Raw genomic sequence first — 19,594 nt, 5'->3', positions numbered from 1 at the left:
GACAGGAGACCTGGCTGCTTTGGGCTCAGGCCTGTGCACCTCAGGCGCTAGGGGGCATGTGGTGCGGAGTGTCTGTCATTGGAGCTGGGCGCCTGGTGGGTGGAGCAGCTGTGGGGCCGGTGGGTGGGGCTGCGGTGGGGGTGGGAGGTTGGGGCTATTTGAGGAGCAGGTGGGTGAGGCTACGCTCTGCTACCGCCCTGAAGTTCCCTGGGATCTCTCTCCCTTGCTCTGTCCTCATCTGTGGAGCTGCGGTCTGTAAGGTGGTGGGAGCCGCAGGCGGGACTCAGGGGGCCCAGGAAACCAGAAATGGTGAGTGTGCGGCCGGGCGCGGAGACGGGGAGGAGGGGCGGGTGGAGCCGCCGGGGCGGGACCGTCTCTCCTCGGTCAGGTCCGGGGCCTGCGGACCCCAGGCGCCCGGGGGCTCCGCTGAAACCGCAGGCCCCTCGGGCTCGCAGTGTGGGCCCAGCCGGGACCCGGGGTCCAGTTTGTCCCCGCGGCAGGGCCTTCGGCTGCGGAGCGAGTCTGGGCAGCTCTGCACCCACATCCCGCGGCTCCGCAGTTGGTGCGGTGACCGCGGGGAGGGTCAGTGGGGACAGTGGTGACTCGGTCTCCGCGGTTCGTGCCTGGGAGGAGCTGTGGTCTGTGGGGCCCCTGTCCCTCCTGCCGGTACCCGCAGGCTTCAGTTGAACAGTACCTGAAAGGGGGGTGAGGATTGAGAAAAGAAAGACAGACAAAAGATGGGATCAGGAGGGCTCACAGTTCAATACTGCAGCTCAGAGTTTATTTTACACAGCATATTTATACAGCACTGCTTACATAAGCATTATGGCAAGCATAAGCAATTTTTTCATAACTTTTGCACAGCTTTTTTCCTATTAACCTTTACACAGGACCCCAGACTTAGCCAACTTCCCCATAATCGTCCCTTCACCCTGCCTTGTGGCTGTAGCTAGCTTCCTTGTTCCAAAATATCCTGCTTACTTCCTTGCTCTTTGCACGCTATGCTGACTATTGTATAATATCTTGCTTTGTCTGCAAACTGGCAAGCCTCAGGGGGCCGTGAGAGGGGGTGCCAGACAGCCCACCTCGTGAAATGCTGTCCTCTCGGGACCTTGTCAAGCCAAGACCGCTCCCCACACCCTCCCTTCTCCCCAGAAGGATCCCGTTTTCTCCTGAGTTTTGATGTTTGTGGAGCAGGCTCTCAAGTCCACCCACTTTCTCCCAGATCTAGCTCTGCAACAAGTGGCTGCATTTCTAGTCTCTCCCACTAGGTGGGTAGTAGGCTACACCATGCAGGTGTGTGTAAGAGAACTGAAAACAACAAAACTGCCTCAAGATGGACTCCCCAGGTTCAGGGGTGCATGCCTTACGTAACTGCATTTCACCTCTCCCAGGAGTAAAATTCTAACCCAGTCGCTCTGCAACTTGCTGTTCAGCACTAATCCCTCTAAAAGCCTCCTGCTGTTCCTTCCCCTAAGGAAGGTGACCCTGCCTGAAGCAATCCCCTCTTTTCTTTTACTAATAAACTGTCAAAGCCACTTCGTTTCTGCCTATAATAGTAAAAGCCTTACATTTTGAACAGCCGCTCAGATTCTATTTACTAGATGGGATGCGGCCTGATTTGTGAATGGGAATCAAGCTAATTAGACCTTCCAATTTATTCAGCTGAATTTTGTTTTTAAGCGTTTGAAAAGCACCACAAAACAAACAGCTGATAAAGATGCTGTGACTCAGAGAAGGAAGATGGGGTTTAGGATTGTAGTGGTCGGCAAACTGCAGCTCGCGAGCCGCGGTTTGCCGCTCTGTTGACTAATGAGTTTCCTGACTATAGGCGAGGACCTTACTGTGCATGACTGTAGACTTTATCACACTGTACACTTATGCCAGGAAATGTACAAAACACAGATTCAATCAAACCCAGGAGGCAATGATACAATCATAAGGCACAGTCAGCACAAGACCTCTGAGGCTGCTGCCCACATAAAACAGCATACTGCTTCACAGCAAAGTTTTCTTTCACTAAGTAGAAAGCTCACAAAGATAAAGAGGATAGTACAGCAAATACAGGAACCAGTTTCTCATCATCAGGTTTCTATGTAGTGACCGTAACTGTATGTGCTGGACTTTCATAGGACTGGCCGCACAGGAAGCTTGTTTACACCAGCATCATCAGAAACATCTGAGCAATGCATTTCCCGATGACACTGTGATGGGTATGACGTCACTAGGTGAATGCAGTTTTTCAAATTCACTGTAATATTTTTGTTTTATAGAAGGGATTATATTTTTCATTAGGTTACAATTGACATACAACATTATATTAGCTTAAGGTGTACAGCATAATGATTTGATGTTTATATGTATTGCATTGTGAAGTGATCATCAGAATAAGTCTAGTTATCATCATCATCATATATACTTACAGAATATTTTTTTCTTTAAAAGAGAACTTTTAAAATTTACTCTTAGCAACTTTCACATCTGAAATATGTTATTACTACCTGCAGTCACCGTGCTGTAAGCTGCATTTCCATGACTTATTTAATAACTGGAAGTTTGTACCTTTTGACACCTTTCATCCATTTGACCCCCACTGCACCCCCGTACACCACTCCTGCAACCTCTAGCAATCATCAGTCTGTGCTCTGTATCTATGGAGTTGTTTTTTTAAAGGTTCCACAGATAAGTGAGAACACATGGCATTTCTTTTTTTCACAAAGCATCCTGCCCTCCACGTCCATGAATGTGTTGTTACAAGTGGCAGAATTTCTTTTTCTAATGGCTGAATAATACAATAATATTCCTGTGTGTGTGTATGCACCATTTTCTTTATTTTTATTGTTTAAAGTAGTACATATATCTCCTTTTTCCCCATTGACACCTCCCCCCCATCCGCTGTCCCCAAGACAAGCCCCTAATGCCCCCTTGTCCATGTCCATTGGCTATGCTAATATTCATGCATATAAGTCCTTTGGTTGACCTCTTACCCCTCTCCCCTCTCCTCCCTTCTTTCTGAGGTTGGACTGTCTGTTCAGTGTTTCTGGATCTATTTTGGTTCATCAGTTTATGTTCATTATAATCCCATATATGAGTGAGATCATGTGATATTTATCTTTCTCCGACTGGCTTATTTCGCTTAGCACAATGCTCTCCAGGTCCATCCATGCTGTAGCAAATGGTAAAAGTTCCTTCTTTTTCATAGCAGCGAAGTATTCCATTGTGTAGATGTACCACAGTTTTCGAATGCACTCATCTGCTGATGGACACTTAGGCTGTTTCCAAATCCTGCACCATTTCCTTTTTTAAAATTCTCACCCAAGGATATTTTTCCATTGATTTTTGGAGAGCGGGGAAGAGAAAGGGAAAGACAGAACGAAATATTGATGTGAGAGAGCCACATCGAATGGTTGCCTCCTGCACGTGCCCTTACCAGGACCCAGGCCGGGGAGGACTGCTTGCATCCAAGGTGTGTGCCCTTGACCAGAATCAAACCTAGGACCTTTCAGTCCACGGGCCGATGCTCTATTCACTGAGCGATACTGGCTAGGGCTTAATTTTTATTTTTTTCAGTAAGTTGACAAAATATATTAGTTTTAGGTGTCAACATAGTGATTACTGGTAGACATGTACATAAGTTACAAAGTCTAATACCCATGAGATACCACACATAGTTAATAGAATATTATTGACTATATTTCCTGTGCTATACATGCCACTCACTATTTTATAATTACCAATTTGTACTTCATTTTCTAAAAAAATAATGTTTTATTGTTGAAATAATTACGTATGTCATCTCCCCCCCCATTGACCATCTCCATCCCTCTCCCATTCTCCATTCTCCCCCTTCCCCCCTCCCTGCCCCCCCCCCCGCCCCGCCTCTACTCCCCCACTCCAGGTCTTCAACTCTCTGTTGTCTGTGTCCATTGGTTAGGCATATATTCATTCAATCCTTTGGTTTATTACTATCCTCCCCCTTCTTCCCTCTGAGATTCCGCACTCTGTTCTATGCTTCCATGTATCTGGATCCACTTCTTTTTTTTAATTTTAATATATTTTTATTGATTTTTTACAGACAGGAAGGGAGAGAGAGAGAGTTAGAAACATCAATGAGAGAGAAACATCAATCAGCTGCCTCCTGCACAACCCCTACTGGGGATGTGCCCACAACCAAGGTACATGCCCTTGACCGGAATCGAACCTGGGACCCTTGAGTCTGCAGGCCGACACTCTATCCACTGAGCCAACCGGTTAGGGCTAGATCCACTCCTTTCATCATTTTTTTGTTTTGTTACTTAGATTCTACATATGAATGAAATCATGTGATACTTGTGTTTCTCTGACTGACTTATTTCCCTTAGCATGATACTCCCCAGGTCCCTCCATGCTGTCTCAAAGGGTAAGAGATTCTTCTTTTTTACTGCTGCAAAGTATTCCGTGATATAAATGTACCACAGCTTTTTTATCCACTCATCTACTGATGGGCACTTGGGCTGTTTCCAGATGTTAGCTATTGTAAATTGTGTTACTGTGAATATAGGGGTGCATACATTGTTTCTGATTGGAGTTTCATGTATTCTTGGGATATCCTATCTAATAAAGAGGGAATATGCTAATTGACTGTCACTCTGTCACAAAGATGGCTGCACCCACAGCTGAGGCCAAGTTCCCATAAGGAGCCTCCATGAGCAATCAGCAGGGACCTGAGGCCATGCCCTCCCCCACCCCCGTGGGGCTTGACAGGGGACCTCAGGCTGCTACCCCCACCCCAGTGCCAAGCTGGGGGACCTCAGGCCGTTCCCCCCACCAGGTGGGGCTAGGCAGGGCACCAGGCCGGGGGACCTCAGACCGCACCCCCAGCCCCAGCACCGGGCCAGGGGACATGAGGCTGTGTCCCTCTGCCAGGCTGGACTTGACAGGGGACCCCAGGCTGTGCCCCCCACTGAGTGGGGCTTGACAGGGGACCTCAAGCTGCACCCCCAGTGCTGGTTGGGGGGCATGGCCTGAGGTCCCCGTCAAGCCTCGCCAGGCGGGGGAGGCGCAGCCTCAGGTCCCCCGGCCTGGTAACGGGTGGGGGGCGCAGCCTCAGATTCCCTGGTCCGGTGCTAGGGTGAACTCAGGCCATGCCCCCCACCCCAGCACCAGGCCGGGGGACCTCAGACCGCAACCCCAGCCCCAGCACCGGGCCAGGGGACATGAGGCTGCGCCCCCCACCCGTTACCAGGCCGGGGGACCTGAGGCTGCGCCTCCCCCGCCTGGCGAGGCTTGATGGGGGACCTCAAGGCATGCCCCCTGCCCAGGTCTGGGCTGGGGGACCTTAGGCCACGCCCCCCGTCCTGGCACCAGGCCAGGGGACCTGAGGCTACGTCCCCTGCCCAGCGGGGCTTGACAAGGGTGGGACTGGCCAGGTCTGGATCTAGCCCAGGGGTCCTCAAACTTTTTAAACGGGGCCAGTCCACTGTCCCTCAGACCGTTGGAGGGCCGGACTATAGTTTAAAAAAAACTATGAACAAATTCCTATGCACACTGCACATATCTTATTTTGAAGTAAAAAAACAAAATGGCAAAAACACCCACATGTGGCCCGCAGGCCATAGTTTGAGGAGGCCTGATCTAGCCCATTGGGGGCGGGGCCTGCTGGGTCTGGGTCTCACGTGATTTTGAGGCCCGTGTGTGGGCGGGGACTTGACTCTGGGTCCCATGATGCACCCCAGACTCTGACAGGAGGAAGGTTTTCATATACATTTTACTAATTTTCTTTTACCTCTGACACTTCTATTATAGAGAAAGGGCAAATAGCAATATTAAATTATTTCCTCTAATTAATCCCCTTTTAACCTTTTGCACTCGGATGTCGAGTGTGACTTGACACGGTTAGCATTGGTAGCAGCTCTTATGTTGAATTGTATTGAATGTATCAATAATTTGAAATATAAAAAAATCCAAATAAATAAGTTTGTATGAAAAGAAACTCTAGTTTTTTATTCTACTGCCGCGCTTTGTAAAATCTGGGGTATTTAAAAAATTAAATCCCGAGTAGAATAAAGGAATCAAGAAAAAAGCAAGCGAGTGCAAAGGGTTAATGTATGCAAATTTTGTGCACTGGGCCACTAGTATTCCTATAAGTGGGATCACTGGGTCAAATGGCAGATCTATATTTAATTTTTTGAGGAAACTCCATACTGTTTTCCATAATGGCTGTACCAGTCTGCATTCCCACCAGCAGTGTACTAAAGTCCTCTTTTCTCCACATCCTCTCAGCACTTTGTTGATGGTTGCCATTCTGGCAGGTGTGAGATGGTACCTCCTGGCCGTGTTGATTTGCATTTCTCGGATGATTAATGACTTTGAGCATTTTTTCATATGTCTCCTGGTCATCTGTTTGTCCTCTTTGGAAAAATGTCTATTTAAGTCCTTTGCCCATTTTTAATTGGATTGTTTGTCTTCTGTTAAGTTGTATGAGTTCCTTATATATTTTTGATATTAACCCTTTATAAGATGTATCATTGCAAATATGTTCTCCCATACAGTGGGCTTTCTTTTCATTTTATTGATGGTTTCTTTGCTGTGCAGAGCTTTTTATTTTTATGTAGTCCCATTTGTTTATTTTCTCCTTGTTTCCTTTGCCCTAGGACTATGGTCGGCAAACTGCAGCTTGCGAGCCACATGTGGCTCTTTGGCCCTTTGAATGTGGCTCTTCCACAAAATACCATGGCCTGCGCGAGTCTATTTTAAAGAAGTGGCATTAGAAGAAGTTTAAGTTTAGAAAATTGGGCTCTCATAAGAAATTTCAATCGTTGTACTGTTGATATTTGGCTCTGTTGACTAATGAGTTTGCCGTCCACTGCCCTAGGAGATGTATCTATAAACATATGGTTAGGAGAGATGTCTGAGATTTTGATGTCTGTGGTTTCTTCTAGGATTTTTATGGTTTCATGACTTACATTTTTAAGTTTTTTATCCATTTTGAGTTTATTCTTGTCTATGTTGTTAGTGGTGGTGTAGTTTCATTGTTTCCATATGTCTGTTCAATTTTCCACTCACCATTTATTGAAGAGATTCTCTTGATTCCATTGTATGTTCTTGCCTCCTTTGTCAAATATTAATTGAGCGTAATGGCTTGGTTCGATTTCTGGGGTCTCTGTTCTGTTCCTTTGATCTATATACCCGTTCTTGTGTCAGTACCAGGCTGTTTTTGTTCTGAGGTGGGACTCTTGTAGATAGCATATAGTTGGATCATGGTTTTGTGTCCCTTCAGCTGCCCTATGCCTTTTGATTGGAGCATTTAATCCATTTACCTTTAGGGTTATTATTGCAAATATGTTCTCCCATGCAGTGTGCTTTCTTGTTGTTTTGTTGATGGTTTCTTTTGCTGTGCAGAAGCTTTTAATTTTGAATGAGTCCCATTTGTTTATTTTCTCTGTAGTTTCCATTGCCCTAGGAGCTGTATCAGTAAAGATATTTCTACAACAAATGTCTGCTATTTTTCTGCCTATGGCTTCTTCTAAGATTTTTATGATTTCCCGTCTTACGTTTAAGTCCTTTATCCATTTTGACTTTATTTCTCTGTATGGTGTAAGTTGGTGGTATAGTTTCAGTTTTTTTGCATGTATCTGTCCAAGTTTTCCAACACCATTTATTGAAGAGACTGTCTTGACTCCATTGCATGCTTTTGCCTCCTTTGTAAAATATTAATTGAGCATATTGGCCTGGGTCAATTTCTGGGTTCTCTGTTCTGTTCTATTGGTCTATATGTCTGTTCTTGTGTCAGTACCAGGCAGTTTTGAGAACAGTGGCTTTGTAATATAGCTTGATATCTGGTATTGTGATCCCTCCATTTTTGTTCTTCTTTCTCAAGATTGCTACAGCTATTTGGGGTCTTTTTTTATTCCAGATGAATTTTTGAATAGGTATATCTTTGAAGTATACCTTTGGTATTTTAACAGGGATTGCATTGAATCAATAGAATGTTTTTTGGTAGGATGAACATTTTAATGAGGCTGATTCTACCTATCCATGAACACTGAATATTCTCCCATTTGTTTATGTTTTCCTCTATCTCTTTTTTTAGTGTCCTGTAATTTTCTGAATACAGGTCCTTTACTTCCTTGGCTAACTTTATTCCTAAATACCGTAATTTTTATGTTGCAATGGTAGATGGGATTGTTTTTTTAGTTTTCTTTCTGTGAGTTCATTACTGGTGAATAAAAAAACCATAGATTTCTGGGTGTTAATTTTGTATCCTGCTACATTGCCAAATTCATTTATTAAGTGTGGTAGTTTTATGATGGAGTCTTTTGGGTGTTCTGAGTACAATATCATGTCTTCTGTGAATAATAACAATTTTACTTTTTCTTTTCTAATTTGGATGCCTTTTATTTCTTCTTCTTGTCTGATTGCTATGGCTAGCACTTCCAGTACTGTGTCAGACAAGAGTGGTGAAAGTGGGCATCCCTGTCTCATTCCTGTTCTTAGGGCAAATGGTTTTAATTTTTGCCCATTGAGTATGATGTTGGCTGTAGGCTTGTCATATAAGGATTTTATTATGTTGAGGTATGATCCCTCTATTCCCACTTTACTGAGAGTTTTTATCAGGAAAGGTTGTTGGATTCTGTCAAATGCCTTTTCTGTATCAATTGATATAATTATGTGATTTTTGTCTTTCAATTTGTAAATGTGATGTATTATGTTTATTGGTTTGCGGGTATTGTACCAGCCTTTCGTCCCTGTGATAATTCTCACTTGGTCATGGTGTATGATCTTTCTAATGTAATGCTGGATCCAATTTAGCATCAACTTTTTGGAGAAAATCACTTTTGTGTGTTTTATGTTTTCAAACCTATTGGGATGACATTGGCTAGGAAAATTATATGTTTCAAATGTACAGTTCTATAATACATCATGTGTACATTGTATTATGTGTTCACCACCCAAAGTCTCCTTCCATCACCATTTAATACTCCCCTTTACCCTCTTCTACCTCCTCACACTCCCCTTTCCCTCTGGTACCCCACGCTGTTGTCTAAGTCTAAGAGTTTGTTTTGCCTAATCTCTCCCCCTTTTTTCATCTAGTCTCCCAACCCCCTTCTCCTCCGACAGTTGTCAGTCTGTTCTCTATATCTATGAGTCCCTGTAGACTTTGTTAATTTCTCTTCTTTACATTCCAAATATAAATGAAATCATGTTTGTGTTTTTTCTTACTGGTTTACTTCAGTTAGCATAATGCTCTCCGTATCCATCCATGTTGTCACAGAGGGTAAGATTTCCTTCATTTTTATGGCTGAGTAATATTCAGTTGTATTGTACCATAGCTTTTTTATCCACTCACTTACTGATGGGCACTTGAACTGCCTTCAAATCTGAGCTATTGTAAATACTGCTACAATGAACGCAGGGGTGCATATTTTCTTTTGCATTGGTGTTTTGAGGTTTGTAAAAAATATATATTACCAAAAGTGAAATTGCTGGTTCATTACCGGGGCTGACCAGCAGACCCTGAACGACGGATTTATGGATTACTTTGACACAACATTTGCTGTGAAAGAGAGGTTAAGGGACTGCCCTGTTAAAGGATCCAGATAGCCTTGATTGCCTGCCTCATTAGGCTTTTATTGTAACAGCAGTTTGAGATAAAGTTTATCTTTTAGATACAATTAGTAGGCTAAGTAATTTTGGGAGGACACATATATTTGTAATGTCCTTTAAGTAAGAACATCCAAATATTAAGTATAAGGATTCCTGTAAACACCTGGGTGTCAGCACATGCACAGTTTTGTTTTTGAAAGGTCAAGAAATAATGAGAAGTATTGCCTTTGGCACTCCCTTAAGTCAGAATTCCAAAAAACAGGGCAGGCGGCCTTCTGCACAACTTCCCGTTTTTCAGTGTGTCCTCTTTATAAACTTTCCAACCAAGTCTTGTGTGCCTCCCAACATCTCCACCTTTTTTGTTTTGCTGAACATAGAAGACAGAGGGAGGTGGTGAACTCTTTCTGCTTCAGAATGTCAGGGCCCGTGAAGTGCATTTACTGCTCCAGTTCCAATTTTACAGGTTATAAGAAAAAGAGTAATGCTCAGTTATCTGGAATGGGTGGAGTGTGAATATGATCCAATAATTGCTCAGCCTCTGCCATCAGCTTCGTCATAATTTCCCAGGTTATTCTGGGGGCCACCTGGGTCCGGGGAAGGTGCATAGTTCAGGGCTGCAGAGTCTGCAGGTCCAAATTCTTCATTTCTGGAAGAGGATTGGTCCCATGCCACGCCATGGCAGGTTTTAATCTGGCGAGCTGGAATCCACAGCAGCCCTGGGGGATTGAAACACATGCATATCCTCTCCTCCATGTTAATAATTCATTGGGTCCCATCCAGTTATTAGTGTCCACATTTCGCCACAAGACTTGTGGATCTGAGATGGGGTTATTGAGGTAAAGTGCTGTTCTACAGAGGATTGAAAAGTATTATTCAGATTCCAAAAATTAAGGGTAAAGAATGCTTTAGATAGAATTACAGCAGGGTCTTTGAGTCCCATATTCCCCTTTTTGTTTTACCAGCATACCCTTCAGGGTACCATGGGCACATTCAATGGTGGCCTGCCCTTTTGGATGTAAGGGATTCCCATGGAATGCTGGATGGACAAAGTTCTGCAAAAGGTGGTGAAGCCAAGGCTGCTATAAGCAGGCCCATTATCAGTTTATCTTGATATAGCTACAATTGGAACAGGTCTTATTGGATTCATGCAAAGAACTGTATTGCTATTTATTAAGAATTGCCAAATACTCTAGGGACGGGTAAGGAGAGAAATATATAATTTACCAAATTGCTTTAAAAATGCTTTCTTAGCCGAAACCGGTTTGGCTCAGTGGATAGAGCATCGGCCTTGCGGACTCAAGGGTCCCGGGTTCGATTCCGGTCAAGGGCATGTACCTTGGTTGCGGCATATCCCCAGTAGGGGGTGTGCAAGAGGCAGCTGATCGATGTTTCTCTCTCATTGATGTTTCTAACTCTCTATCCCTCTCTCTTCCTCTCTGTGAAAAATCAATAAAATATATTTTTAAAAAATGCTTTCTTATATCTGAAACACAAAAAGTTTAAGAATCAGTAATACTTGCAAATGACATGGAATCTTCTCCTTTCTACAAAACACAATATTCTTGAATAACACAGCTGCAAATGAAAGCATAATATAGTTATTATTTGACAAAGCGTCCCATTTTCTTTAAGGAGAAAATTTTCCTTTATGAGAGAGAGAAAACAAATACTTGAGGCATTCCAGAGCCAATTGTAGTGATCTAAAGCCAATTCTAGTTAAAGAAAAAGTTTCTTAAAATTCAAACTCTGGAAGGATTGTGAAATTTATTTTACCAAAAGTTCATATATCAAAGTGTATTAGGCACAAACATAGGCTAGCAAACTTCAGTTTCCATGATTAAAAGATGGCTTTTAAGAAACTTTCTGGTTAATACAACATATAACCATTTTAATAATTTATAGAACTTTTGCTTCCTGGGTAAAAAACAGGAAAGATCTTTTCCCCTTGAACAGACTAGAAAAGGACTAACCAAAATAAGGTTTATTCTCTAACTTCATTTGTCCTTGGGTGTGGTCAGCAAATGACACTAATTGGCTTTCTGCTATCTGTCTCCCTGAGTACATTGATATAAGCTGTTTACCATCTGGTTATACCCCCTGGTTAGGGAGTAAAAATGCAAATCATTTACTCTTAAATGTCCTTGGTTTGGGGAAGATAGAATTTATTAGATGGCTCCAAATTGCTATTTAACCATCTCAGTTTCCTATTCCACCTTTCCTGCTTACTGGCCTGTGTCATTTATACAATTTGTTTTCCACATTTCTCATCACAAAATTCCACAAGTTCCACAAACTTTCTACAACTTTCACAAATCTTTCTTCAGACACCTTATAACTCAGAATAACCAGCTTTAGATTCCACTTTCTTTCCCCTTCGAAATGCATCTCCATGCCTCATGCCTTCTATTACACCAAAGCCATACTTTCTTTCCAATTAGTTAGAATGCTTCACCCTTAAAAATCTTAATTTTTAGGTAGCATGTAATTAACATTCCTCAGATTAGCAATACATTCACATTTTAAGATCTGTTTCAAATAAAATACAAGACTTATTCATTAACAAATTCAAATCCATCCTCTAGATTCTCCATATGAGGAAAATTCAGATTAATATTTCAGTATCCGGTTATTTCAAAATAAATATTTAATAATTTTTATTATTTAATCCAGCAAACTCCAAAGTTTTAAGTTACCAAAGACTTTGGAAAACTATGTTTAGGCATATATAATTACCACTGAAAAAGCTCTATCATATACCCTTCATTTTAGTTATATTTATTTTGCCTTATCAACTTTTGAGATTTTTAAGCCAATTAATATTATTGAAGGCATTTCTTGGTAAATTTTGTAACAGGGATAACTCGTTGGCCTTCAGTGGCTTTAAAGCTTTGTTTTGTTTTTACATAAATGGGAGTGGCCTCCCCCCCACCCACCCTGTGCTATTTCTGCAGCCTGCTGGAATCCTCCTAGGAAAAAGACTTGGGGAGGTTTAAATGATTATTTCTCTCTCTCTCTCTCTCTCTCTCTCTCTCTCTCTCTCTCTCTCTCTCTCTCTTTTTCTGAGTAGTCTAACAACATGAAATCTTACATATAAGAAGAGATCTTAAAAACAGAAAAATAAAAAATCCTACAGTAAATAAATGAGTACTCCTAAAAGAGTGGACTGGGACATCAGCCTTAGAATCTTATCTCACACTAACCCAGCACAGCAAATGGGTTCTGAGTGGCACAAACCCAAACAGCAGAGACAGATGATTAATTTCTGAAATCTCTGTTCCATTCCGCTGTTTCTACGCCAGGACCATGCTGTTTTGTAGTAGAATTGGGTATTAGGGAGTGTGATTCATCCACATTTGTTCTTTTTTTTTAAGATTGCTGTTGCTATTCAGGGTGATTTGTGGTCCCATATAAAATTTTTGTATATTTGTTCTAGTTATGTGAAATACACAATTGGTATCTTGAAAGGAATTGCATTGAATCTATAGATTGCTTTGGATAATATGAACATTTTAATGATCTTAGTTTTTCCTCTCCATAAACACCATATATGCTTCCATTTATAGTTTACATTCCAATTATAGTTTACATTTAATTTTATTTTGTATTAATTTCAGGTGTAGAACATAGTGTTTAGACACATTTTACAGTTTTCTGCCTGATATTTTCAGTACCCCTAACACCCTTATGTATTTTGGAATCATGTGCCACTTCAATATGAAAATATTGCAGATTTAAATAAAGGGCTTTGTACATGCCAAGTCTTAAATTATTCCTCAATGTCCAGGCCCCAGTTACAGTGTTCAATTCTACTGGAAAGACTTCTTTTGAGTGTGATCTTATTATTTCAATATACGTGTCTATGTGTGCTAAAAATCAGTATGAAGTAACCCTCAGGATCATGAGTAGAGGACTTCTGTAGAGGGCTAAGTTGTCCTGTCTTGCTCATGCCTGAGCTCTAACTCTAACGTCCTATCTCCATGAAATGAGAGAGAGAAAAGAAGGTCAAACTGAGTTACTAACAAATATTATAAAAACAAATGATCATTCATACTCCTCCACAAGAATATTTTCATTCATTCGGGTGTATCTGACTATTTCTAAGAATCTGGAGTACTTCAGGACAATATGGCCAGGTACATTTTGTTCCAAGTTGAATTTTCACACACCTCCTAGTCTCTCCTGTTTGATGATAAGTATAGAAGAGAAAGCTACAAGGCCCTTATTGTATTCATAGTCATTAAAACTTTATGCAGATATGACAGTATGCTTCATGGATTGCTGCATCAAATGGTGGTTATAATGGAGATGAGTTTTCTCACAAGGAATTGATGGGCTTAAAATAGAAGTATTTTAATGTATTAGTATAGAAGTTGTTCAAGGTACTCTTTAACCTGACATTAGAGAGCAATGAAGACTTGAAGTGATCACAGTAAAATCATATTAATAAATTCCATGTGTGCCCTAGCTGGTTTGGCTCAGTGGATAGAGTGTCGGCCTGCAGACTGAAGGGTCCCAGGTTTGATTCCAGTCAAGGGCACATGCCCAGGTTGTGGGCTTGATCCCCAGTGCGGGGTGTGTAGGAGGCAATGGATCAGTGATTCTCATCATTGATGTTTCTACCTCTCTCTTCCTCTCCCTTTCTCTCTGAAATCAATAAAAATATATTTTTAAGAATAAATAAATAAATTCCATGTGTTCTTCTGGAAGTGATTGTGGCAAATTCATAATAGTCTTAAAATCATGCCATAGACTGAATGTTAGGGACCACGTGTCCTATGTGAACTTCCCATGAATTATGTATAGATCCTCAGTGCTGTCTGTCTGACCCATTCTCCTATATGCATATGTGGGATGTTTTAGGACTCAGTGGCCTTTGAGGATGTTAATGTGGAGTTCACCATGGAGGAGTGGGCTTTCCTGGATCCGACCCAGAAGAAGTTATACACAGATGTGATGTTGGAAACCTTCTGGAACCTGGCATCAATAGGTAGTTATGACAAATTCTTTTTTTAAAATATATTTTTATTGATTTTAGAGAGGAAGGAGAGAGAGAAAAATCAATGATGTGAGAGTCACTAATTGGCTACCTCCTGTGAGCCTCATGTTGCAAAAGACCAGAGAAAAACTAAGCAACGCTTTAGAGAAAAGGAGTGACACTGTTTATTTACGCCTGCGGACTAAGAGAATACCTTTCCAAATCTGACTAAAGTAATATGCAGGGGGCTTCTCTTTTATATCTTTCTGGGGTCTCTGTCCCACAAATATGGATTATGCTTCTGATCTTTTTCGCAGACTTTGCAAGAAGGCCCCCAGGTGTTGGGGGTCTCCAGGCCATATCTGATGATCTGGCCTGGCCCCAGTGTTAATAACCCTCCCTCTGGGGCAGTGCACTGTTCACAGTTTTATGGCCTCTGTAACAGGTTCCTCAAAACCAGTTTCTGTGAGAGGTAGTGACTTAATTATAGATTATCAAGAATGTACACTGAGCTTGCTGGCATGGATTCATATTGCTAGTCCCCCCAACCCCCTCCAAATATCAGGGTTACATTGGAATTAGCCTTTTAGCCTCCTCACTGACACTAGGGATCTAGACTGCAAACTGGTCCTACTGGGAATTGACCTGTGACCTCCTGGCTCATTGGTTGACCGTCAACCACCGAGCTACTCTGGCCTGCAACAATTTGTTACTTATTTAGTCAATTGGAAAACTAGTGTTGCTTGCTCATCAATGCCATTTAAAGAACTGAAATATGGAAAGGGAGTACATTGGTAATTAAACTAGCAATGATCACAGCTCATTGTGTTCCTAAAATCTAACCATTTTTAATATTCTTTAATAGTTTATAATGTTCTTTCTAGTGTGTATTTTAGAAGAAAAATGTGAAGACCATGATAGTGAAGATCAGTATGAAAATCATGGAATGAATCATAGGTGAGTCACATTGACATGAGAAAGCATTAAGAGCATCTTTGTTGTTGTTTTTAAATGTTTTTATATACTTATTTTTTTATTTAATATTTTTAAATTTATTTCAGATAGGTAGGGAGAGGGCGAAAGAGAGACAAACATCAGTGATGAGACGGAATTATTGACACCTGCCTCCTGCATGCCCCTCACTTGGAATCAAGCCCAGAACCTGGGCATGTGCCCTGACTGGGAATCGAACTTTGACCTCCTGGTTCAGAGGTTGGCACTCAACCACTGACCTATGCCAGTGGTACTAAAATTTTATTAATTTTAGATTGTGGACGTGAGAGGGAGAGATAGAAACATCGATTAGCTGCCTCCTGCATGCCCTATTCTGGGGTTAATAAGTCTATAGTCGGGCCATGTTCCCTTACGGGGAATTGAACCATCAATCCCTGGTGCGTGGGTCCATGCTGAACCACTGAGCCACATGGGCCCGGTCCACAAAACAATCTTAAAAACAGGTAATCCAATTGCATCAGCCCAGTTTTAAATATATTGGTTCTTAGAATTATCTCTAAATGTTTTTTTCTAAAATATGACCTAATGTTTAGTGTAAAAAAAAATAATTACACTTGGAAGCAATATACAGAAGTACCATTAATGAATATAAGTGTTTTCATAATATCTATGATCCAGACTATTTCAGAGGTTTTAGGATATCCACTTTCAAAAATCAGAATGTACAGAAACACCACACTTTTCTTGAAAACAGTAAAAATGTCAGTGTCATATTATTAATAAATATTAAATAATTAACCGAGTATTAATAATATGCTTCTGATTTTTACAACAGTCATACAGTAGAGACATTCTGTACAAGGAAGGATGGTAGTGAATCCAGAGAAAACTTCAGCCAGATTCCAAATCATAATGAAAAGAAGGAAACTCCTACTGAAATAAAACAACCTAAATCCAGGTTGTGTAGGCAAATCTTCATGGGTTATTTATCCTTGAATAACTACCTGAGATCTCACATTGGACCCAAACTACACCTGTGTCAAGAATATGAAGAAAACCCTTATAAATGTAAGGAACCTGAGGAAGCTTTCAAGCATCACCAACATATTCGAAGACATGAAGGCAGCCCTAGTGCGAAAGCTTTTCACTATTCAACTTCCCTTAGAAATCATGAAAGGACGCATATTGCTGGGAAACTATATGGGTGTGGGAAAGGCTTTAGTCGTCTCATTTACTCTAAAGTTCACAAAAATACTCATAGTGGAGAGGAACCGTATCAAAGTAAGCAATGTAGCAGTGCTTTCAGGTCTCCCAAGTACTCTGGAGAAAATGAAAGAAGACACAGTGGAAAAAAACCCTATCAATGTCAGAAATCTGGAAAAGCTTTCAGTTCCACTTCTCTTAGAAATCATGAACGTACACATACTGGCAAGAAACCTTATGAATGTAAGCAATGTGGCAAAGTCTTCAATTGGCGCAGCTCTCTTAGAAAACATAAAATAAGACATTTCGGAAAGCAGCCTCATGAATGTAAGGAATGTGGTAAAACATTTCTTTATCCCTCTTTACTTAGAATGCATAAAAGAATTCATACTGGTGAAAAACTCTATGAATGTAAGCAATGTGGTAAAGATTTATCTTGTCGAGCTTCCCTCCAACGTCATGAAAGCATTCATACTAAGGAAAAGCCCTATAAATGTCAGCATTGTGGCAGAGCTTTCTGTGATGTAGGTGCCCTGCAACGTCATAAAAGCATTCACACTGGGCGAAAACCCCATAAATGTCAGCATTGTGATAAAGTTTTATCTGATCGAACTTCCCTCCATCTTCATAAAAACATTCATACTGGGGAAAAACCCTATAAATGTGAGCATTGTGGCAGAGCTTTCTGTGATCTAGATGCCCTCCGACATCATAAAAGCATTCATACTGGGCGAAAACTCTATAAATGTGAGCATTGTGATAAAGTTCTATCTAATCGAACTTCCCTCCGACGTCATGAAAGCATTCATACTGGGGAAAAACCCTATAAATGTCAGCATTGTGGCAAAGCTTTCTGTGATCGAGGTGCCCTCCATCGTCATGAAAGAACTCATACTGGGGTAAGACCCTATGCATGCAAGCATTGTGGTAAAAGTTTTGATTATCCATCTTCTCTCCAAGATCATGAAATAATTCATAGTGGGGTAAAACCCTATGAATGTAAGCATTGTGGAAAAGCCTTCAGTTATCCACAGTCCTGTCGAAGGCATGAAAGAACACACATGGAAGAACACACTGGAAATAGTGGGGTAAAACCCTATGTATGCCAGCAATGTGGTAAGGCTTTCAGTCTTTCCATGTATCTTAAAATTCATGAAAGAATTCATACTGGGGAAAAACCCTATGAATGTAACCATTGTGGTAAAGCTTTCTCTGATCCAAGTTCCTTCAAACGTCATAAAAGAACTCATAATAAGGAAAAACCCTATTAATGTAAGCAATGGGGGAAATCCTTTATTCATCCCAGTTCCCTTCGAATTCACAGAAACATTTATAGTGTAGACAAATCATAATGAAAGAACTCATACTGAAAATAAGCCCTATTGTTGTAAAGATTGTAGAAAAGCCTTTGAGTATTCTATTTCTTTTCTTTTTTTTTTTATCCTCACTTGAGGATATTTTTCCATTGAGATAGTGGAAGTCAGAAAGACAGCAATATTGCTGTAAGAGAAACATCAATTAGTTGCTTCTTGCACATGCCCAGACATTCAAGCACACATAGTGGAGACAAGCTCTATGAATATAAGGAATGCAGTAAAGCTTTCAGTTTTTCCAAGTCTCTTAGAAAGCATGGAAGAAAGAACACATAGAGGGGGAAAAACCTTATGAATGTAAGCAATGTGAGAAAACTTTCAATTGTCTCACACATCTTGGAAGACATAAAAGAAGTAATAGAAAGAAGCCTCATGAGAGGGGCCGGTCCCGGGTGTGGGGTTGTACTAGGAGGCATCAGGGTGGGGTGGGGTCCCTGACACACTGGCTTCAGCCTTATTTTCCTGGGTCCCCACTGAGATGGGCTGCTGGGTGGTGGCTGAGCAGGTGCCAGATCCCAGGGAGGTACCCAGCCCAAATGCAGTGCGCATCTGCTCTGGTAACTGAGCGCTTCACCTGCCGTGCACCTGGCCTCACAGTCCTGGCTCTGTGTGCATCCTGGGCGCCCATCCGCTGGGCTCTGCTCTATCCCACTGGGGCACCTGGGGCGAATCTGCTTTCTTTGAAGGTCCTCTGCCTTGGCTCGGAAGGCCTGTGGGACTTGGAGCGGCTGCAACAATCAGGCCAGCCACCAGAATCCCACGGGCAGACCTATGGCTATCATCACAAGGAAACTGACTGAAGAAAAACAAAGGGATGTTTTGAATTTAGGCACACATGTTAGGAATGCAAGGATTTTTGAGTCTCCTTTCTTAGATGGATTCAAAGCAGATTACTGGAATATAGTGCCTTATTTTACAATGTACGGAGTGATAGCATAATTGCAAAAAACCTTAAGTATATTACAACATATTTAGGGGAAACATATTTGTACCTAGAATTAACTGAGTTACCCTACTGGCACAAAATAAAATTAGTGACCTTGAAAAATGCCAAGTTGAGAGACATTAAAGCACTAATTTGGATTAATAAATAGAAATACTACTGTGATCTTATCACTGAATGAGCTCCATCAGGCAAGACATGAAACACAGTTCCAGCCCTACAAGAGCTTTGATGGTAAACAGTTACCATTGTTAAATTAATCGAGTAACTAATGACCAAGCAATTCCTAGTGAGACTAAAAATTACTAATTTTTACCTGGAAGTAGATTTGAGACTTATATTTAAAGACAATTTGGCCCTAGCCAGTTTTTTGGTTCAGAGGATAGAGTGTTGGCCTGGGGACGGAGGGTACAAGGTTTAATTCCGTTCATGGGCACATGCCCAGATTGCAGGCTCAAGTAGAGGGCTTGCAGGAGACAGCTGATCAATGATTCTCATCATTGATGTTTCTATCTCTCTACCTCTCCCTTCCTCTCTGAAATCAATAAAAATATATTTTTA

The 19,594-nt window shown here is 41.5% G+C and overlaps 1 protein-coding gene across 1 annotated transcript; it reads left to right on the top strand.

Moving 5' to 3' along the window:
* The first annotated feature begins 207 nt into the window (after window positions 1-207).
* On the top strand, window positions 208-19,594 carry LOC307099626 (uncharacterized protein). Its single transcript, XM_079771406.1, has 4 exons — window positions 208-309; window positions 14,446-14,572; window positions 15,445-15,517; window positions 16,350-19,594. Exons 1-4 carry the CDS (start codon window positions 307-309, stop codon window positions 17,986-17,988), a joined length of 1,842 nt encoding a protein of 613 aa, XP_079627532.1. The 5' UTR covers window positions 208-306; the 3' UTR covers window positions 17,989-19,594.

This window comes from Cnephaeus nilssonii, assembly GCF_951640355.1.
Source record: "Cnephaeus nilssonii genome assembly, chromosome: 5".
In the NCBI taxonomy this organism is placed as follows: domain Eukaryota; kingdom Metazoa; phylum Chordata; class Mammalia; order Chiroptera; family Vespertilionidae; genus Cnephaeus; species Cnephaeus nilssonii.
Note: the sequence above shows the minus strand (reverse complement) of the source record. Positions and strands in the feature narration are given on the sequence as shown.

What these genes read in the sequence shown, in the direction of transcription:
- LOC307099626 (XM_079771406.1), top strand. An exon ending in CTGGAACCTGGCATCAATAG is followed by an intron (nt 14,573 to 15,444) that starts GTAGTTATGACA and finishes TGTTCTTTCTAG; the next exon opens with TGTGTATTTTAGAAGAAAAA. An exon ending in AATCATGGAATGAATCATAG is followed by an intron (nt 15,518 to 16,349) that starts GTGAGTCACATT and finishes TTTTTACAACAG; the next exon opens with TCATACAGTAGAGACATTCT.